General features: G+C 43.3%; 2 protein-coding genes across 2 annotated transcripts in view; one reads left to right on the top strand and one right to left on the bottom strand.

Moving 5' to 3' along the window:
• Dbt (dihydrolipoamide branched chain transacylase E2) overlaps window positions 1-10,833 on the bottom strand; it is a 40,721-nt gene extending 29,888 nt beyond the window's left edge. Inside the window, exons 1-3 of the mRNA XM_055628280.1 lie at window positions 10,774-10,833; window positions 3,518-3,638; window positions 672-747 (exon numbers count right to left, since the gene is read on the bottom strand). Of these exons, the coding sequence (XP_055484255.1) occupies window positions 672-747; window positions 3,518-3,638; window positions 10,774-10,824 (248 nt within the window). The 5' untranslated portion in view covers window positions 10,825-10,833. The remainder of the gene's footprint in view (window positions 1-671; window positions 748-3,517; window positions 3,639-10,773) is intronic.
• Window positions 10,834-21,889: 11,056 nt separating this feature from the next.
• Window positions 21,890-22,483, top strand: part of Rtca (RNA 3'-terminal phosphate cyclase) — a 20,893-nt gene continuing 20,299 nt past the window's right edge. Inside the window, exons 1-2 of the mRNA XM_055628304.1 lie at window positions 21,890-22,051; window positions 22,161-22,261. Coding sequence (XP_055484279.1) covers window positions 22,007-22,051; window positions 22,161-22,261 — 146 coding nt within the window. The 5' untranslated portion in view covers window positions 21,890-22,006. The remainder of the gene's footprint in view (window positions 22,052-22,160; window positions 22,262-22,483) is intronic.

Below are 22,483 nucleotides of genomic sequence, written 5' to 3'. Positions count from 1 at the left end.
TTCAGGTAAATGTGTCTTGTAAGCCTACAGGCGAGGCTTGCTAGGTAACATGGATCAGGCCTTCTTGATTAGCAAAGTTAGATGACAGGATTATTTTAAAATACTAGGAAGTTCATGCATTAGATTCTGCTAAAGCCATGACGGGCTGGGTGTAACTGAAGAGGTGGTGTGCCTGGTTTGCAGGCTCGCGGCACTGGATTTGATTGTTGCTCTGCACTGGTTTTATAGCAGTTTATTATCTCTTAGAAATCAGCCTTTTTTTTTTTTTTTTTTTTTACCTGAAGTAAAAACTAGACAGTTAAAGTATTTTTTAAAAGAGAAAGAAACAGGGACCGGAGAGATGGAGAGATGGCTCATTCATCAAGGGTACCGAGTTCAATTCCTGGCACCCACATGGTGGCTCACAACCATCTCTAACTCCAGTTCTGGGGGATTCTATACCCTCTTTTTGGTCTCTGAGGACACTAGGCATACAGCTGGTGCACACGCATACACGAAGGCAAACAGACATACATAAAATAAAGTAACAATCACTAATAAGTCACATCAAAGAAAGTTATCTGTGGACTAATTTCTGCTACCAGCATATTAGCAAAGACATTTCTCAGTGTGTACTTTTTATACATTCAATTAATTTTACATTGACTTAAGACCATTTGAAATTAACTTACCATTCTTTAATAGTTACTTCTCGGATCCCTTCTCCAATGTCAGAGAGTTTGAACTGAACAACCTGTCCTTGCAGTACTTCAAAAACAAAGAGGAAACGATCTCATTAAATATGTATTATCAATAGATGCTTTTATTTTTAAAATTAGAATGTGTTCTCAAGCAGAGGCAGAAATTGATCCACCCTATAGTCAACCAAATCAACTGATCAATCAAACCCACCCCCAAAACAAAAAAAGTCCCAGCATTTTATACTTTTAAAAAAGCATAGAAAAGTTACTTCAAGGATTTACAAAAGTTACTTCAAGACACAGGCCCACTGCCACAGAACTTATGTTTTCTAACTTGCCAAATTATGCTTTTTGATAGGATTATGTCTCTCCTAAGAAGTTCCTGACAGTCTGTAACAATACCAATGTACAAAAAATGGCCTGCTCTTAGTGAGACCTCTTACTTCCAGTAACCATCCTCCATATTTTTATTTATTTATTATTATTATCATGATGATGATGATGATGATGATAATGTTTGTTTTGAGGCAGGGTTTCTGTGTAGCCTTGGCTGTCCTGGATTCACTTTGTAGACCAAGCTGGCCTCAAACTCATAGAGATCTGCCTGCCTCTGCTTCCTGAGTGCTGGGATAAAGGTTCCACCCGCCATATTTATGACAACAACCAGGCAACTACTTATGATTGCTGTTGTTGTTTGTCTTTTTGAGACAGCGTTTTACTCTGTAGTTCTGACTGCTCCGAAACTCGATATGTAGACCACGCTGGCCTCGAACTCGGAAATCTGCCTGCCTCTGCCTCCCAGATGCTGGGGATTATACGTACTACCCTGCCTAAGCACTTCTAGTATGCACAAATTATGTTCTGCCAAATCATCCCTAAGACTTTTCTTTCCTCTCTCCATTAAGCAAGGTAAGAGAGCCTTCAAAGGGTGTTGAGTGACAAAGATAGCAGATACTTTAACATATACTGACTTTGTTTAGTCTGTCCTGTGTAAAGATCCCTGTTTTGTCTACTGGTATGTGCCTCAGGCAGTGTCCCTTGCACACAAGAGACCACAAACACTTCCTGAATGAATGTTCACAGTGTAGCGAGTTCAGGACAGCCAGAGTTACAAACAAACAAACAAACAAACAAACAAACAGGAGCTCACATAACCTGTGATCGACAAACACGTTCATGAGAAGTGCTTAGAGGACAAAGCAGGAAGTTGCTGTTCTTTCTCAGTGGCCTCTACTTTCTCTGGGAAGTAACAGTGGTCCGGGTTAAAAGGGGAAGTCTTGGCTTGAACAGAGTGAGCCTAATTAAGGAAGGCTTAGGTTTCATCTTCAGCACAGCACACGCTGCACACCACACACACACACAAGTACACACACACAACGCATACATGCACCACATATACACGCACCATATATACACCACACACACACAGCACACACACATACAGCATATACATACACACACAACACACACCCCCTACATCACACACACAGCAGACATATACCACATCACACACAGCACACACAGCACACACATACACAAACATACACCAAACACACCACGCATACACCACACTAACTGCACACAAATACATACACCCCACACACTACACACACCCATAGCACACACAAATATGCCCCCCCCACCATACACACATAAACCACACATCAGACACACACAAACACACACTTTCCACCTATACAATTACCAAAATAAATTACTATACATAGTACATAGGTTGTGCCAGGGATAAAAGACATACACAGTGTGTTTGTATAAACAGATCCAAACCGCTTCAAAAACAGTGGTCAGTGTAAAGTTCACCTTGTCTGAGGTGACTGAGGATGGCATACAAAAGCGTGGGAAATCGGGCAGAACCTGCCTAGAAAGTTCCCTGATGGTCACTGTCAGCACGCACTAAGGGCCTTGTATCTGCCACATGCTTGAGTATGCAATGAAATCTAGGGTTCTGGGTCAGAGTTCTCAATAGACCAGCAGGAAAAAAGCTCTTATGCCTTTGCCAAATCTAATACTTGAGGCTTCAAGTTATTTACACAGGCTAGGTAACTGGGAGAAAGGTAAGCAGATAAAAGCCAGGGACTGTCCACACAGACAGTCAGGGTAATTACGTCAGGCCATCCTAACAGCAGATTAAGTTTCATCTTACAACCCGGGCATGATGGCACATGCCTGTAATCTCAGCACTTGGGAGGCAGAGGCAGGAAGATCACTGTGAGTTCGAGGCTAACCTGGTCTACAAAGTGAGCCTGCACAGAGAAACCCTATCTCAAAAAAACAAAAAAAGTTTTACCTCACAGACAGAAGGGTTGTGCACAAGGATGTACAGATGACTCTATTAATCAACAATTTACCTTAACTGAGGTCACATCAGTGCTAATGATTGTACCTAGAAAATCAGAGAATAAAGAACAGATGACCGGGGGCTGGAGAGATGGCTTAGTGGGTAAGAGTACTGGATGCTCTTTCAGAGGTCCTGAGCTCAATTCCCAGCAACCACACGGTGGCTCACAACCATCTGTAATGAGATCTGGTGCCCTCTTCTGTCACGCAGGCATACATAAACAGAGTACTCATATGTAAAATCATGTGTTTAAAAAAAAAAAAAAAAAAAGAACAGATGAGCGGGTATAACCCAGCCTCGATGGTAAAAAGACACAAGTGTTACAGGAAAGTACAGAATGGAGAGGGACAGAAAATAGGAAATGGATAGAAATACAGGGACAACTTTTTTACTCTGGTAAAAAAGTTCTGTTTCCTGAGAAGAAGAATCGGTAAAGATAAGGACTTTTTCTGACACGCTATTTTGGGAGTAAACTCACCAGCTGCTGTTCTCAGGGAGTGGTGTGGTTGATTGTACTTGTGCAAAGGATAACAGGAACACACACATTTCGGCTTCAAAACATGTACGTTATTACATGTTTGAAAATAGCGAACACAAGTCTACCAAAGAGAAAACAAAACAAAAACAAACAATAGTTCTTGTTAAGAGATATTCATTTCAATATTATGTATATGAGTGTTTGCCTACGCGTTATGTATGTGTACCATGTGCATGCCTGCTGCCCGGAAGCCAGAAGGAGGTGTTGAACTCTGGAGTTAGACAGTCGTGAGCTGCTCCATGCGTGCTGGGAACCGAAACCCAGTTGTCTGGACCGCAGAGCTGTTCTTCAGCCCTCTCACTGGCTGGCTTATACTAATTTATAGATGATTCTGTTAACTCATTTTATAATGCCTTAGGATGGAACCAAGACATTAGGCCTAAATACATTCAGCTTTATGTAGCAAAACCTAAGTGTCCTTAAATTATAATTTATTCTTAAAGTTAACTTTTCAGTGTTATTAATCTGAATACTACCTCACCTTTTAAATATAAACTACAACAATTTCTAGCTTTCTTTCTTTTTAAGAAAACTGGTATTTATTTAAAACTTTCATTTATACAAAAGTTACTTTTGCTTAGAGAACATCATATCACTTGTGTTCATTAGTTATTTGGGGTGTGGCAACAGATTTCCCTATGCTGCCCAGGATAGTCTTGAGACAGGGTTTCTCAGTGTCACCCTGTCTGTCCTGGAATTTACTCTGAAGACCAAGCTATCCTCAAACTCAGAGATCCACCTGCCTCTGAGTGATGGGATTAAAGGCATACACCAGGATGGCAGGGCTTTACACTCTTTGTTTCTGTTTCTTTTTAAGTGGTTTTTATATTTTTATTTGTTTGTTTGCTTGCTTCTTTGTTTTTAGAGACAAGGTTTCTCTGTGTAAGTCCTGACTGTCCTGGAATTTGCTTTGTAGACTAGGCTGGAATGGAACTCTAAGAGATCCACCTGCCTCTGCCTTCCAAGGGCTAGCATTAAAGGCGAGGGCCACCACTGGCTGGCTCCAGGTTAATCTTGAACACTGGGGCTTAAGGGATCTCCCACCTACATCTCCCAAGTCATATATATTTTTTTATTGGTTTTTTGAGACAGGTGTTTCTCTATGTAGTCCAGGCTGGCCTGAAACTCACAGAGATCCACCTGACTCTGCCTTCCTGAGTGTTGGGATTAAAGGCATGTACCACCACGCCTGGCTCCAAGTCATATTTTCATATATATTTATAAGTAAGGATTTTATTCTTTTTTCTAAAAGCAAGTAATATAAAAAGAAAAGAAGATGGAGAAGGAAAAGGAAGAAGAAACCAGGAGTTGTGGCACACACCTGTAATCCCAGTACTCTGGGAGGCAAAAGCAGGCGGATCTCTGAGTTCAAGGCCAGCCTAGTCTACAAATAAGTCCAGGACAGCCAAGGCTACATAGAGAAACCCTGTCTTGAAAGACCAAAATAATAATAATAATAATAATAATGATAAGTAAAAGTCTAACTATAGAATATATTTAAGTTCTTAATTTTAAAAAAATTATTTGTTTTATTTTATGTGTATTAGTGGTTTGCCTGTATGTACGTATGTACGTGAACCTATATTTAAATTACTGAGTGGCAGTTATTTCTGATTTCTGAAGGCAAAGAAAACCTGAGGGTTCATTTCTGAAATTATGTATGCTGACTTTACCTTAAAGAGCTCATCTGAATCACCTCTTTACTCCCATATGCGTGTGTGCGCACATCCAAGTGTTTTCATGTTCAAATGTTATGGGTGCATGTATGTAAGCATGTGCACATGGAGGCCTGAGCTTGACCCTGACTGTCTTCCTGATGGCAGTCCACCTTATACACTGTAGCAGGGACTCTCGCTGAACCCAGAGCTCACCATTTCAGTTTGTCTCCCTACCCATCTTGCTCTGGGGATTCCTTGTCTCTGCCTCCCACATGCCAGAATTATAGACAGTCTCCCATGTACATATAACTCAATTTTATAATACTTAATTTTTAAAAATATTTTTTACTAATTAAATGTATTCACTTTGTATCCCTGCTGTAGCCCCCACCCTCACCCCCTCCCAATCCTTCCTGCCCTTCCTCCCTCCTCTCCTCCTATGCCCCTCCTCAAGTCCACTGATAGGGAAGGTCCTCCTCTCCCTCTCACCCTGGCCCATCAGGTCTCATCAGGACTTGCTGCATTGTTCTCCTTTGTGGCCTGGTAAGACTGCCCCCCGCCCAGGAGGAGGTGATCAAAGAGCCAGCCACTGAGTTCATGTCAGAGACAGCCTGTTTCCCTTACTTGGAGTCTGAGCTAGGTTATCTCCATGAATAGTCCTTGGTTGAACTATCAGTCTCAGAACAGACCCCTGGACCCAGACTCTTTGGTTCTGTTGTTCTCCTTGTAGAGCTCCTGTCCCCTCCAGGTCTTTCTATCTCCCCCTTCTTTCATAAGATTCCCTGCACTCTGCTCAAAGTTTGGCTATGAGGTATTACTGTGTATGTACGTATGTATGTACGTATGCCTATGGTGAATGTACAATGTGAGTGCACATATGTAGAAGATAGAGGACAACTTTCAGGAGTCAGTTTTCTCCTTCCTCTCATTTTGAGGCTCTCTTGCTGTTTCAGTCTAGCTGCATACTCTAGGCTAGCTGGCCAGCAATCTGGGAATTGAACATGGATCCTTTGGAAGAGCAGACAGTGCTCTTAACCACTGAGCCATTTCTCCACCCCTGATCCCTCCCATCCAGCTTTTGACATGGGTTCCAGCGATGGAACTGAGGTCCTCAGACCTGTGTTGCAAGTGTCTTTCCCTCTCACCTGTCTCTAGTGCCTATATTTCATTCTTATCAAGAGTAACATTTAGGAGCAACAAAGCCTTATAAGTCATTTAAGTTGACAGCGTAAAGCTGAGCAGATATTGACAGGACTCTCCAAACACCCTGTTGTGTTTGTCCTTCCTTTCTCCTCAACGTTCTCAACCCTGGCTCTTGGTCAACAAAAAAGTAACCACACCTCTGCTTCTTCAGATACACAATGTAGAGGTGCTTAATGAAAATTATGAAGTATACAAATTCATCTCGATTTAAATAACATAGCTCACTTTAAAACCTTGGAAGAAAATCAAACTGTAGAAGGTTCTCCCTTCATCAACACAGCTCTTACTGAGGAACTACAAATAGACTGGGGGACAGAAACTACCAATTAAACCAATTAAAATGCACTCCAATTGCTTGCTTACTGTGTACCACGTACATTGCCTTCTCTCCAGCTCACATTATCTCCTCAAGATGACTTATTACCCTCATGTGAGAAGTTGACAGAGAAGGTGAAGTTATTTGTCCTAGGTCACATTGCAATGAAGTGGCAAAATTAAGCTCTGAAGCCAAGTGAACTTGATGGCAAAATCCAGGCTCTTACTGACACATCACGTTGCTAGGAGAAAGAATCCTTTCTTTCCAAGCTATAATCTAGGAGAAACAATTCCTTCTTTCTCCCAAGCATGGTCATGTGTGCTCTTATTTGTAATAAGAAATTATAAGCCAAAACAAAGTAGTTGTGGGGGAAAGCATTTAAGTGGAGAGGTGAAGGAGGGTCAGTGTGACCATGGAGAAGATGTAAATTTGACCTTGCACAATAAGGGTGAATAGCAAAGAACAGAAGGATACTTCTAAGGCCCAGGAAGTGATGTAAACACAAGACCTGAAGCAGGAAGGTGATCAGCATGGCTGCAGGAGCAGCGAGTAGCTTGGCTTGGCTTGATTAGATTTGTAAAGGAAAGCAGTGGATACTTAATGGTTGCTGGTGTCATGTCTGTGAAGGCTAGGATAAGGCGTGGGAATTACGCAATGGCAGGGGTCACATTAGAGACAGGATTAAGAAACGGTCTACTAATAGTTTTCGGACAGGTTACTACAGGTAAAGTCTGAAGAGAAAGCGGCCAAGGCAGGATTGTAGTCAATTGACACATGAAACACAGGCACCTGAAAGATTTGATCAACAGGGCCTGAGAAAAGGCTACTGAGGCGCAATGGGTGTTACGTAATTGATAGCAATTGGATGGCTTAGACAAGAAAGAGGGGAGAGACTAAAAATTAGCAAAAGTGAAAAGATTAAAAGGCAACAGAAAGGAGAAAAAAAATACAATTTTAAACCAGAGAGGGCCTATCATACTAGTTAAGAACAGAAGCCAGGAAGACGGTGCACACACTTTTAATCCCAGCACTCAGAGCCTGGTCTATAAATTGGGTTCCAGGATAGCCACAGTTACACAGGGAGATCCTGGCTCAAAAAAAAAAAAAAAAAAAAAAAAAAGTAAAGCAAAAATTTCTTTTCCTGACACATTCAACAAATATTCACATTCACTTGCACATAATGTGTGGGATACTGGGGTTACAGAAGGAAACACATGAGACTCCTTTCCACAGTGTCCAGTAGAGTGAACAATAAAGCAAGTGAAGCACACAGGCTACGAACACAGCCACAGTAGCATGTGCTAAAGGCACCTAGCTGGAGGGAGTTAGCTTGAAGTAAGATTGGAGACTGAGTGGGAGTAACCCAGGACACCTCAGAGCTGCAGATGAGGCAAGAGTCTTCAAGGCAGAGGAAATATATGAGCAAAGGTCTGGAATCAAGAGAGCAGTGTGTGCTCAGCTAATTATTTCACAGGGTTCTCATGCAGGTTAGTATGTGGCAAGCGGGGGCACTGTCAGAGTCGGGACTGGAATGAGCAGTGTGTGAGTGTGTGTGTGAGTGTGTGTGTGTGTGTGTGTGTTTGTAGAAATGTTACTTTTAATCTAATCTTATTTCACTGGCGCCTATAATCGATGTCCAGTAAAGAGGTAAAATAAAAGCAAATGGTTTTTCAAGATCACCTCGTTAAATGAAATAAACTGTACTCACAGAGGCAGATACAGAAGGTTGTCTCATATGTCAAATTTAAGAACGAATGCACGAAAGTAAAAGAGGGACAATTAAGGATGTGGAAAGGGGAATCAAAGGAGAGTGGGTAAGAGGAGGATGAAGGGTAGAATAAACAGGCTTTTAATAAAGAATGATGCTTGAGAGGTGGGATAAGCCAGATCATGAATTTCCTCAGTCATGTGGCTTATCGACATTTTTAAAAAGAGCAAGAACATGGCATAATCGAATGTGTGCTTTATTTTATCAGCTCATTATGGCTGGCTTATGGGAAATTAACTACAAAAGAGTCACATCAGAGGCCAGAGGCCCAATTAGGAAATACTAAGACACCTGCACCTAAGAGTGTTGTGATAAAAAGCGGCTAAATTTCTTCAGATCTAAGGAAGCTAGAATCAAGAGAAACAGGTTTGAGGGTTCTATTCTGGGGCCCAGGTCTGCATCCCTGAGGCATCATGGCACACACTGTGAGATGGCTAAAGGCTAGCTTTTCCAGGCAACCTTATGCTAGCAGTAGCCATGTAACAGTCTTACGTCATCCTCCTTCCTGCCTTAAATACTGAATGAGTTGTTGTAGCTCCTTTATGGCCATATGGGAAAGGCCAAAAGAACTGCTAAAACATCAACCCTGATTCTGACAGTCATGTACGTCAGCTGTCATCTATATGCACAAATGATGTCCTGTCCATTCACTGGATTTGTGTCACTTACAAATGAAAAACACCTCATATTGTGCAACTAGAGATCTCTTGGACAGAATATATGACCCATTTGGAAGACTAGGGTATGTCAGGGAACCATTAACACAGCTGGTGAATATATTCAAAGAAGTGAGAGAGATAACACAAGCAATAGGAAAAGTGCTAAAGCCAGGGTTTTTTTTTTTTTTTTTAGAAGAAAGTAGTCATACATCACTTAATGAAGGTCTGTGAGCAATTCCATTATTAGATGATTTAGTCTATGAGTGCACCTTCGGCTTACACAAACCAAATGGTCTAGCTTATTATCCACCTAAGCTATACGCTGGCTCTAATGCTGCAAGCCTGTCCAGCGTGTCACTCCACTGAACACTGTAGGCAATTGTAACACCATTGTGTCTGTGTATCCACACACATCAAAAGACGGAAAAGGTCATAGGAAATCTTCAGGTCTGTCATAAGGTTATGGAACCACTGTTGCCTGAAGTCTGTGCAGTGTATGACTCCTTTTAAGACAGTATTTAGAAGCTGGAGAGAGAAAGAGGGCAGTGGAACCAAGAAACTAAAGATGTTAAGAAGACTATTGGGAAACTGGCGTCTGGGAGAGCTCTGAGAAGAAGAGCTGCCAATAACACCCGACAAGAGTCCTCTTGGATTGACTACTTCCTACTTCTTCACAATCTCCTTACCTCAGGAATTCCTCTCTGAGCCCCACTCCTGCACAGGTGTCCACTGCTCTGAGCACTTGTTCCATAACAACACTTCTCTGATGTATTCTAAAGCCGTGGCATTCTGTCTTTCCCGGCCTCCCTCTCACCTGTTCTCCTTTACTAGGTTACAATCTCAGGAGCAAAGGGACGGCGGCTGTGTTACAGTTATATCCCCAGCGCCCAGTACACACAGCAGGCGGTGAAAAGGTTTTGTGAGATCAGGAGGGCCTAGGAACATCTAGGGGGATGGGGAAAGTCGGTATCCAAGAAGTAATGTAATTTGGAAGAAACTTAGTGGGGTACCTCTACGGTTGTTGCTAGAAGCCTATGAGTAAGGGGGAACTGCACGCAAATGGAGGTGGTAAACAGCTGATAAAAAGTTGGAACGGCAGCTAGTGTGGACCAAGGAGCGCAGCCCCCAGTGAATCTCAAGCTACAGAGCACGGTCTTGCTTTTTCTCTTCTGTTCCTCCACACTGAAAATTCGCCTGAGATCAGGTTAACAGTGCCAGGTTAACAGGCGCGAGGTAGGTACTCAACAAATCCCCAACAAATGTATCTATCTCTGTGTCTGCCGTGCTCATCACAATGCCTACCATCTAGAAGGCACTCAAGCAAAGGCCAGCAGGCCAAAAGGCAGGATGTAGATACCCCTGGGAGGAACGCTAATCGCCCAAAGTTAATCGCCACTGAATCGCGCCCAGGGAAGAGAAAGGAACGAGTTTCCAGCCTCACCGGAGCACCACCTTCGCTGCCCTTCTGTTTGCAAGCATCCTCCCGTCGCTTGCTCACAGGACGCGCGGCACTCGAAGAAAGCAACACACCACTCCAGATAACATCTACCAAGTCATTCCTTCCCAACCTCAACCCATACAATGCTGCTTACCAGTCGGACGGCGCTCCGGCTCCAGGTCCCCAGCACACGCGCTGCAGCCATCTTACTCCGGAAATAGCCACCAGCGCACAGCTGGTAGAGACGCCTCCTCCAGGAGACCAATCCCGAGACGCGAGACGCACCTCCCTGGGCGGCCAATAGGAGCGAAGGAACGAGCCTCCCACCCAGCAGCCAACCAGGACGCGGGGCGGGGTCGAGTGAAGCCCCGGGACGCTGTGGAAGAGGCTGGGGGGAGGGAGCTCAAACAGCCAGGTTTGTTAAATGCAAGCGCACCAACAATCAATCGTGTTTTCAGTTCAGCTGATGGAGAGAAGTCATGTTTAGGAGCTGCGGAGAAGGCTCCTGCTTGTATCTCCAGCACTCACATCAGGTACTCTTATTCACCTATTATTCTAGTTCCAGGGGATCCAACGCCCTCTTCTGGCATCTCGGAGCACCTGCATGCATGTGCGGTAGACACACACACACACACACACACACACACACACACACTCAGGTGTGCACGCATGCACACACACAATACTATTACTAACAACAACAACAGCAATATAATGAAAGATGTTAAGGGCACACAAGAAAGGGTACTAACTGAAGCCCTTGAGGGGTCGTGCATTACCACAATAAAGGCGGAAAAACAGGATGTTTCTATATTTTGTAGCAAGGCCCTGAAGCATGACTTTTTCATAAGTTCATACAGGAACACTTGTCCATGACTAGGAATTCCTTCTCTTGTGTAGTGTCCTTGAGATTATCAAGACTGGCTTCTCACATCTAAAGTAACCGTGTCATTACTTTGTCTTTCAGTCTTAGAGACTGTGGTCAGATGCAGCAGCCTAGCATTAAAACAAACAACAATAACAAACCGAGTCACACAGGGCGCAGTGGCACACGTGCCTATAATCCTAGCACTCACGGAGGCAGGGTCAGATAGATCTCTGAGTTCAGAGGCCAGCCTGGTCTACAAAGCAAGTCCAGGACAGCCAAGGCTACACAGAGAAACCCGGTCTCCAGAAAGAAAAAAAAAAAAAGTCTCAATTTATAATCCTGAATTATTTTGCCTCTTGAAGAAACGTCAAACTGAGCTCAAGCCGACCCAGTAAAGGAAACACCAGAAACCCAGCTCTGTGAGGGAGCGCCTGGAGAAGGAAGGCAGAGATAGACTGTGAATCAAAGGCCAGTCAGCCTGAGCTATGTGGTGATATCCATATAAAAAAAAAATTAAAAAAGGGGGGGGGGGAGAGATTGAGAGGGAACTAGAGCTTACTTTACTTTAATAGGGTTGTTATAAAAAATGTATGCATTTGTATGAATGTCCAGTGACATTCAACTGTTCTTGCTCCTTAGAATAAAAATCTGTACTAATGTGTAAGGGATCAGAGAGAACAAGACAGGAGGAAGCAGGGGACAGACAAATCCTCAGCACTGCGAGATCAGTGGTTGTGGAACAAAGTCTCAGGTTTTCCACAACCTCTTCAACTTTACACAGATGCACTATTTTTGCCTGTCAGTGTAACAGACACACACCTACTGCAGGCAACAAGTATAAATTTTATAAATACATATAAATCATTGCCTTTATCAGAAAATATGCAATAACCAGATGTGGTGGCCCATGTCTTTAATCTCAGGAGACAGGGGCAGGTGGATCTTTGCTAGTTTGAGGCCAGCCTGGTCAACAAAGTGAGTTCCAGGACAGCCAGGGCTGTTACACAGAGGGCCTGTCAACACGGCCCCCACCCCCACCCCAAATCTGTAATTATTAAAAGAACTTGATTTTTATAACTTTTCCCATTAAGTTTCTTATAGGCACATTGAATACACCTGATAATCCTACGTGCTTCTGCTTGTATAGTGAGAGACAGTAGTCCTACCAAACAATCAGCTCCTAAAGCATACTATGTAGCTTTCTTCCTGTTGGGTTCCCCTAATTCTATCTTATTTTCAGGAAACAAATAGTTTACTTCTTTATCGGCATACCTCAGTAGACACTGTTTCTATATCTGAGGGTGTTCTTATCTTTTCTTTGTAAACTAGGGTTTGAAACTTATTCTCTAGGTCTAAATGAAGTTTCTCTAACAAGAGCCAAGTGATTTTTCAGTTTTTGATTAGCCAACAGTGTTTTGGTTAGTAAGACCTAGAGGGAGGAGGGGCTCAGGGAGGAAGGAAGGGAGTGAGACAGAGACTGTAAAATGAACCTAGGGCCTTGTACAAGCTAAGAAAGCCCTCTACCACTGCTACCACACCTATCTGCTTCTCTATTTACTAGTTTTGAGACAGGATCTCATTAAGCTTCCTGGGTGGCCTTGAATTTATAATTACTCTACCCTTCCAGCATGCTTAGTAGCTGGCATTACAGGTCTGAACCACCAAGCAGCTAAAATAAAAGGAATTTTGAGACAGATTATCTTCAACTTAGATAATGCTAGATTGCTTTGCAGTGCAGTTGTACAAAGTAACTTGTCTAGAGGCTGTGTGTTGGGAGTATTCTTTGTTTCTCATTTGACAGACTTAAAAATATTTCCCTATAGGATAGTACTATGGTATTGATTTAAAGTTTCTTAATTATTAATAAAGTTGAGCAGGTTTCACATGTTTACTGGTTCTTTCCTCTCTCTCTCTCTCTCTCTCTCTGTCTCTCTCTCTGTCTTCCCTTTTGAGACACAGTCTCACATTTGTAGCCCTGGCTGTCCTGGAACTAGAATTGGTATGTACACCAAGCTCCCAGAGATCCACCTGCCTTTGTTGATTAAAGGCATGTGCCACCCACACCTACCCCAGTTATTGATTTTTCAACTGCTTCCTTCATGCTTTTCACCTGTTTCTTTTCTGTTGCGTGTATTCGTTTTTCATTGTTTTCCTACTGATTTATTTTAACCACCTCCATCTCTCTCTCGACACGATTTCCCCTGCCCTTGAATACATACCATTATAGGCAGACTCTACCGACTGAGCTAAGCCCAGCCTTCTTGTTGAGTAGGAACTTTCTATACCATACAATAACTTCTATAAAACTGGGATTTTTTTGGGGGGTTGGGGTTGATGATTTCTGGTTCTCATATACACAATAACCTAAAAGTTCTAACTTCAATGATCTTGTGGGGTTTTGTTATTTTTTTGATGATGTTATTTCTGCTTTGACACTGTTGTAAATACACTGCTTTTGGACATTTGGACAAAAACTTTTGTGTAAACATGTTTCCTTTTTTATTGCTTGTTTGTTTCTTTTGAGACAGGGTTTCTCTGTGTAGCCATGGCTGTCCTGGAACTCACTCTGTAGACCAGGCTGGCCTCATACTGCCTGCCTCTGCCTCCCAAGTGCTGGAATTAAAGACATGCAACACCACCGCCTGACAGGAACAGAATTACCAGAGCACTCAGTAATGCAGCAGATTAACCTTTTCAGAGCCTGCTGAGCTGTTTTCAAAAAGGATTGCATCATTTTGAAATCCCATTAACAGTAGTTCATGAAGAGTCTATGGTTTCTTCACATCCTTAAACACCAGTCATTGTCTACTTTACAATCATCCTAGCAGATTTCACATACTATTTCATGATGGCCTGATTTGATTTATATCTACCTGATGGCATAGAACTTTTGTTTAAATATAGCGTATCTTCCATTTTAACTGTTTTTAGTCAATGACAATGCTTTTTAAATTGACGTCTCATTGCATCACTAATATAGTGATGCAAATTCTATCTATCTATCTATCTATCTATCTATCTATCTATCTATCTATCTTTTATTTAAGATAGGTGTTGGATTTGGTCTCGTGCTATGTATTTTAATGTTGATTATTTTTGCTCCCCAAGATCTGCTTGCTGTCTTTTCGGAGTAGATGCTCACAAACTCCAAAAAGATGTTGTGACCTTGCCTAAGAAATTATTCCTGTTTGGCTAAATAAAAGGCCTACACCTGGGAAGGGCATAAAGAAGGGGCAGAGCCAAGGTTTGCAGGCTTTGGGGACAGGAGAATCACATGAGAGATAGGTCACCATGATAAAAAGAACCATGTTCTGTCTAAGAGGAGAAATACTGAGGTTCCACATGGAGAGAAGCAGCCCATTTGAAGAGCATAAGCAAATGTTTTGGGAATGTGGATGGGAGATAGCCCAGATAGAAGTGATTAAAGCAGATGGTGAAAGATCCCCGGAGGGTATCTTTCGTCTGAGAGACCCCTGCCCAAGGATCAACGAGCCCAGGCGTTCGGATGCAAACAGCAAGAGGCTTTTATTTTGATACACGGGTACCCGGGGCGAAAAGTCATTCGGGAGACTTCTGCGCCCCCTAGGTAGGAAGCTGGGGTTTTTATAGGGTTTTAGAGCAGAAGCACTGGTACAGAAGCAAGAAGCATGGTTACAGGGGGCTGATTGGTACATTTTCATGAGACCACGATTTGCGTCAAAGTTTGGCAGGGGCACCAAGATTGACCACCCCTTAATGTGGCCACCTGTTATTTTGTTTTTCCCTATCTCAGCTGGAACAACCTCTGTCAGATATCCCATGAGGGTAGTCACAACAAGTTGTTTTTAACTCAACAGGGGCAGCCTGACCAGAGATATCCCAAGTGGGTGACACAGCTAGGATTTCTCAGTAATTTTCCAGTTTTTCATCTGGCCTTCAGAGTTTTACAAAACAGTGGTGTCTCACAAAATGGCGTTAGCTATGTTTAACTTAGGGTGAGGCAGGGGTCTTTCAATGGCATGGGATGAGGGCTGGGAGGTAATTAGGTAGCTTAGTAGTTAGTATCTGCCCAGCCCCAGGTAAAATAAGGCTATTCTAAAATCTATCTTGTGTCTGTGTGTTTTATTGATTATAGTGGGTTAGATAATACTGCTGCAATAATTATAGGCTATTTAATAATAACATTTATTAACAATTGATGTTTTCAACAACAGACAGGGTCTCATGTAGTTAAGGTGTTGTGGGGTTACCCACTAGAGAAGACTGCTCAGACATGGGTTTAAGCTAAGAGAACGTCTGGTAGCCACACTGGGTGTTTGGGATCCCAGTGTGGCCATGAACCTTTCTTGGGCAGAGCTTTTAAGCACAACCCCCTGTTCTGTGATGACAAATTTCAGTTAACAAGAACAGTTAGCCAGAAGTGGAACTACAGAAATCAAAAAGGAAGGTTAGTACATTTAGAGACTTTCCCAGAACTATGGACTTTGATGGAGTAGGTCTTTGTTTTTATTTTGGCAGGGGGTGCTGTCTATGTGCTGAGTTTTACAGCCTGAATGACACTTTGATCTTGGAATTCGTTGTGCTAAGGTCTGAGGCTTTAGTTTATAAAAGAACCTTTGGCAAGCTTTGTAGCACAGGATAACCTTGAGCTACTGAACTTCCTGCCTCTGTAAGACCTGGAGTCTCACTGCTCAGGAGCAGTGAGGATCTGCTCAGGATCTCGACCTTCCCAGGAACACTCACAGACCACACTTTGATGCAAAAGCAAGAGGTTTATTCCAATCGTGATAGGGTTGCCCCTCCAAAGACAGGAGACAACTCCGAACATGCAAAGTACAGGGTTTTTATACCTGAAAATCAGACCACTTTTGCTCTATACATTGATTGGTCAGCAAGAATAGCATGAAGATAGTTTATAGCTGGTGTAGATAGTTTTTCTCAGAACAGTTCACCCTGCCCTTCAAGAGCTATCTGCACCTGGCTTCAATTCAAATAATCACAGTTGTTTTTCTCATTCCTGGGTGGTCCCTCACCTCCATCTCAGAATTTTGGGGTTCCAGACATGTACAATCACACTTATTTATTGACTTTTAAGAAACAGCACCTTGATATGACCAAGGCTGGCCATGAACTCCGCTGTGGAGAGCTGCCTGTTAAGCTGCTTTGTTAAGTTTTCACCTTGGCCTTCACCTTGAGACAGAGAAAAGAGGAAGTTTCACCAAGTTCCTTAAAACTTTTTCCAAATTCCTTAAAGCTTGTCTGTATGACCTTGGACCACAACTGCTTTAGGGAAGTAGTTTTTGAAAAGAAGTTCAGCGGTTCCACGATTCTTTTTGTATTGATGTGACTTGTTTTTGCTTTGCCCATAAAAAATGACCCTGGAATAAACCCAGGCTGCTTCAGTCATACTGACAGCCCTCTCAAGCCAATCCTGTGTGTAGTGTGATTTGTTTTAATTATTTTAATCGTCACTCCCCACCCAGGTACTGTTGGACTCTGCCGGCAGGCTCCTGCACCCCACTCGTAGAATCCTCTCCTTTCAGCCTGCTGAGTATCAAGGAGTAACAAGACTCAAAGCACTGTGTTTTACCTCACCTATGCTGAGTAAGATGTTGGAGTTTTGCTAAGGGTGTTGGCACACATCTTTAATCCAGAGGCAGAGGATCTCTGAGTTTGAAGTCAGCTATTGTCTACAGAGGGAGTTTTGGGACAGCCAGGGCTACACAGAGAAACCTTGTCTCCAAAGCAAAACAAAACAGATTTTATTTTTGTTTAAAGTGCATTTTCTATTTGGTTGGTTTTTTCTATTCTGCTGAACTGTAAATTACATAGCTCTTTAAGGGATTTTCCTCAAAAATTTGCCTTGCATACTTAAAAGCCTTTCTTAAATGATGTACCAACTGAAGTTCTCTGAAAAAAAAAAAATGGTGTCTGCTAGAAATTCTGCTGACCAATTCCCATGACTGCAGAAAACTGGAATGCTACAGATAAAAAGGCAAGATTATCTCAGGCTATCATTAGTCTTTTTAATGGCCATTTGCTGTTAACATCTGTATCTATAAACATCCTTTCAACAGGGGAAACATTTACAATGCCACTAGTTTCTATCAACCTGAAGGCTACAGATGTCATCAGATAGCAATTGAGACCTATAACAGAAACTTCTCTGCTTTGCTGCCTTCTCTCCACAACCTCTGCCCCATGCCTCCCAAGGATCTGATAAATGCATGATAATGCATGACAACTTTTCCTTTTCTACTCACAGAAAAAGTTGATGTAACTCTCCAGAGTAGAACATGTTGTTTAGGGAACCTGAATCTGTGTTTTTGGGTCATGGTCTCTCAGTTCCAGCTCAGAATGAGCTATTATTATTCTTTTTGGAGTGAAAACAGTGTTCTATATCAACAGGCTCTCTCTCTTTCTCTCTCTTTCTTTCTCTCTCTCGGGTGGGGGTAATGCTGAGACAGTGTTTCTTTGTGTGGTTCTGGCTGCCCTGGAACTCACTCTGTAGACAAGGCTAGCCTTGAAGTCAAAGTTCTACCTGCTTCTGCCTCCCAAGTTCGGGGATTAAAGGGTACACAACCATCCAGCTAGTGTGTCCACAGTCTTTTTTTTTTCTTTTTTAAATTAATTAATTCAATTTACATCTGTCATAGGCCCCTCCCTCTTCTTCGAGTTCTACCTTCCCTGCTGCATCTCCTCTGCCCTATTCCTCAGAATAAGGGAGCCCCCCATCATACCCCAGCTCATCTGTTCAAATGAGGACTGAGTTCATCTTCCTCCCCTGTGGCCTGATAGGGAAGTCCCATCAGGGGGAAGTGATCAAAAAGCAGTCCATGTCAGAGATATCCCCACTCCTCTAACTAGTGGGCCCACATGAAGCCTAAGATGCTCACTGGACTTATCTTCTTGGGGTCTGTGCATTGTAGTATGTCTATATGGCTAAAATCTGCTTATAAGTGAGTATATACCATGTGTGTCTTTCTGGGTCTGTGTTGTGTCAACAATCTTAATGAGAGACCAAAAGATAAATTAGCAGCTATTAATAAAGACCTGAAGTAAGTGGGTGGAGAAGTCCAGTGATGCCCTGAGGGGAAGGACCACCTTACTGCATTCTTTCTCCACCCAGTAGAGATACAGTTGTTAGGAAACTGGACCATCCCCCCCTAGGGAGGGACACCAGATCATTAATGGCCTGGGAACCTTCCTATAGCCAATTGATTCAAAATGTAGCATTTTGACCAATAGATGCTTGCCAGGCAGGAATCGACCCTGCCTTGGGCATGCTGGGATGGACCAGAATCTTTAAATCACCTAACTAACCTGGGTACAGGGCTCTAGGCTCCCACCACTTTGGCGGTGGGGGGCATGGGCCCAAGCTGCAGCTTGTAATTTACAATAAAAAGAACCTCATGTATTTACAGTGGAGTCTGTTTATTCCTGGTCTTTTGGGGTTCATGAACTGGGCAGAACACTTAACTATTAATTTGTCTGAACTTATGCTTTAACTCCAAATAGAGATCTGAGGTTTCTTTAACTTTGTCATCCGAATCTTGAAATTACATTGCTTTGTTAACTTGTGTCATTTTATGTCATGTTTACAACATCCCAGCTCATCATTTTTTTTCCTTTTTTTTTTTTTTTTTTTTTTTTTTTTTTTTTTTTTTTTTTTTTTTTATGATTCAGAGTTTTTCTGCGTAGCCCTGGCTGTCATGGAACTTGCTCTGTAGACCAGCCTGGCCTCAAAGTCAAAGATATGCCTGCTTCTGCCTCTTGAGTGCTGTGATTAAAGGTGTTTGCTTCCATGCCTGACTGTGGATCTGTTCTTTAGAAATTCATTAGAATGCATATGTAGAGCTTGGCCTGGATTGCTGCTTATTGGTCATATCATTATAAGAGTTATTAGAGTCAGAGCCTATGCCCTGGAAGCCCTTAACAAGAAAGGATTAAAAGAGAGCTTGGGGTAGTGGTGGCACACACCTTTAATCCCAGCACTCGAGAGGCAGAGGTAGGCAGATCTCTGAGTTCTAGGTCAGCTTGGTCTACATAGAGAGTTCCAGTTTTGCCAGGGCTACAGAAAGAAACATTGTCTCCAAAAATCAGAAAGAGAGGGACTGAGGGAGGGAAAGGTTAGGGAGAGAGGAATTTATTCACCCAATGCGGCTATACTGGAGTGAGATGAGGAACAAGAAAATCAAAAAACCAATGCCCCCTCCCCCCATCTCTGAGGTTTAGGTGTGAAGTAGAAGGCTGAAAGTGTAGCTAAGCAGTCCCATCAAGGTGTGGTTCTGCCTATCACTGATGCTTCATTGTTTCAGCTCCAATCTCTTCTGCAAGATGGTCTGACAAGATGTCAGAAGAATTTCTGGGAAAATTCCAGTCCCAAGTGTCTCTGTAGGCTGTACTCATCCTGCAAGATCAGTTTCAATATTATCTATTGTTTCTTGGCTAGTTTCTACATCATACTTCTGTCTTGTCCACTTCCTTCTACCATCAACAGGAGCTAGAACAGTGCCAACAGGTCAGAGCCAAAGAGTTAGAAGGTAGGGAGCACAAACTGGGTCTGTACTCTGTGTACCACAGAGCCTCTCTGTGAGAGCTACTCTGTAGCTCTGTGGTAGAGCGTTTATTTGGCAGGTAGGAAACCTCAACATCAGTCCTGTGGAGAGCTGCTTGTTAAGCTGCTTTGTTATGTTTTCACCTTGGCCTTCACCTTGAGACAGAGAAAAGAGGAAGTTTTGCCAAGTTCCTTAAAACTTGTTTCAAGTTCCTTAAAGTTTGTCTGTATGACCTTGGACCATAACTGCTATAGGGAAGCAGTTTTAGAAAAGTTTGGTGTTTCCACGAACTTCTCTTTTTTTATTGGTGTGACTTGTTTTTGCTTTGCCTGTAAAAAATGAACCCTGGAATAAACCGAGGCTGCTTCAGTCATACTGACAGCCCTCTCAAGCCGATCCCGTGGGTAGAGTGATTTGTTTTAGTTATTTTAATCCTCACTCCCCACCCAGGTACTGTTCGACTCTGCCAGCAAACTCAGGCACAGTCCTTAGTGCTGCAATAAGTAAATAAAAATAAAAGGCTAAGCTTTCTTCAGAAGAGGCTATATTTACGCAATAAGAATCTAACATATATGACAGTCAAGCTATCGTAGGGGCTGGAGAGATGGCTGTCTTCCAGAGGACCCAGGTCAGATCCGCAGTACTCACTTGGTGGCTCACATCCATAATTCCAGCCACAGTAAATTTGATGCCCTCTTCATGCCCAAGGGCAACATGCCCATACATATAACAAATTATTTTTTAAAGTACATTTATATTACATTCCTACAGCCAAAGCCTTGCTTCAATGTCTCATTATTTCCTGCCTGTAAAATTACATCGCTGATAAATCATTTTTAGGCTCCTAGGCCTCTAATTCATCTTCATACTACCAGGGGCTTGCGCCTCTCCCTTTGGTTAGGGGACTATGAGACAATGAAGTTTCTCTGGGAGTCTCATGCTGGGACAAGGGGAAAGCTGGAGTCCCCGAGTCAGCCAGAGGGAAAGTTGTCTCCCAGGAATAGATCGCATAGTTCTGAAATCTGCTAGACCACTTTGCAGGAGAGGCTAGGTCAATGATGGGTCAGCTTTGGCCTAGACCACACCTTGACCTATTCTCCTTAGTTGTACATCACTATTGCCTTTTACTTAAACCTAAACTTTACATCAGGACCATGAAGACAGACAATGGTTTATTTCTTCCTCTTCCCAAGACCACATTTTCCACAAGACATCCTTTTTCTCCTTTTCATTATTACTCATTTCTTGGATTGGCTACTGAGGAGGGGGGCGGCTGAATCCGTTTTGTCAGGGGTGCCACTTCCCAGGCTCTAACATTCCAAATTTCAACTGTGAATATTTCTCCCAGGTTAGGATCTTGGAGCATGTTCCAGATTGGTTTAAGTAATCTATGTGCTTCCAAAATATTGGGTAAAAACAGTATTGCGATTAGGAGACAGAGCTGTTTCATCACACAACTCAGACTCATTTCCCAGTCTTTGAGGTACCCGAGGATGCTGGAGAAGGCAGAGCTACCCATAATTGCGGATATAAAATACCAGCCTGAGGAAAAACTGAAATAAATAAATAAACAAATAAATAAATGAATAAACAAACAAACAAACAAACAAATAAATAAATAAATAAATAAATAAATAAATAAATAAAAAAAAAAAAAAAGGTCTTCTGGAACCTGAAGGTTTTACTGTGTCACCCCCTTGTGGCCGGCCCAGTTGCCTGCCAGTTTGGTTAGACTAAAAAAGGTCGCTCCCTGTGCGGCCTCTTAGAGCGCTGGGAAGAGCGCATGCGTACAGTCTGCCGGTCAGGTTCATTGAGGAATTCGTTCCCGCAGGAACGGTTTTCCAGGAGACGCTAATTCTTCTTCCTTCCGGTGAGCTGGGCCCGGAAGCGCAGTGTCCGGGCTGCGGGATTGCCGGCGCCTGGTCCCGTTCCTGTTGCTGCCGGGGCGTGGTCGCTGCGGGCCGAGCTCACGCGCGCCAGCCATGGAGGGGCAGCGGGTGGAGGTGGACGGCGGCATCATGGAAGGGGTGAGTGCCGGGTTGCGGGGGCCTGGAGCGAGCCGGGTGGCTTCGTGGGTCTGGAGCGAGCTGTGGCGGCGCGACCTCCATTCAATGTCTTCTTCCTGGTGCTCTGCAGGGCGGCCAGATCCTCAGGGTCTCCACCGCCCTGAGCTGCCTCCTGGGCCTCCCTTTGCGCGTGCAGAAGATCCGCGCGGGCCGCAGCACGCCGGGCCTCAGGTACCTCGGGCCGGAGGGCGGGGAGCCCAGTTGCAGAGTTTGGGTCTGGGGACTGGGAGTCCCGGGATGGGAGCCCGGGTTGTGGGGCGGAGGAGGCCCTTGCTCTCCTTTTCTGTCCTTAGGACAGGCTGCAGGTTGTCCTTACGGAGCACTGAAACAGGGCAGTTTGTCCATGCATTTTGCCGCTGGTGTTTGTATCATCTTCTTTCATCTTCATCCCCC

Source organism: Psammomys obesus, unplaced genomic scaffold (assembly GCF_907164565.1).
Source record: "Psammomys obesus unplaced genomic scaffold, mPsaObe1.curated_primary_1811, whole genome shotgun sequence".
NCBI classification, from domain to species: domain Eukaryota; kingdom Metazoa; phylum Chordata; class Mammalia; order Rodentia; family Muridae; genus Psammomys; species Psammomys obesus.
Note: the sequence above shows the minus strand (reverse complement) of the source record. Positions and strands in the feature narration are given on the sequence as shown.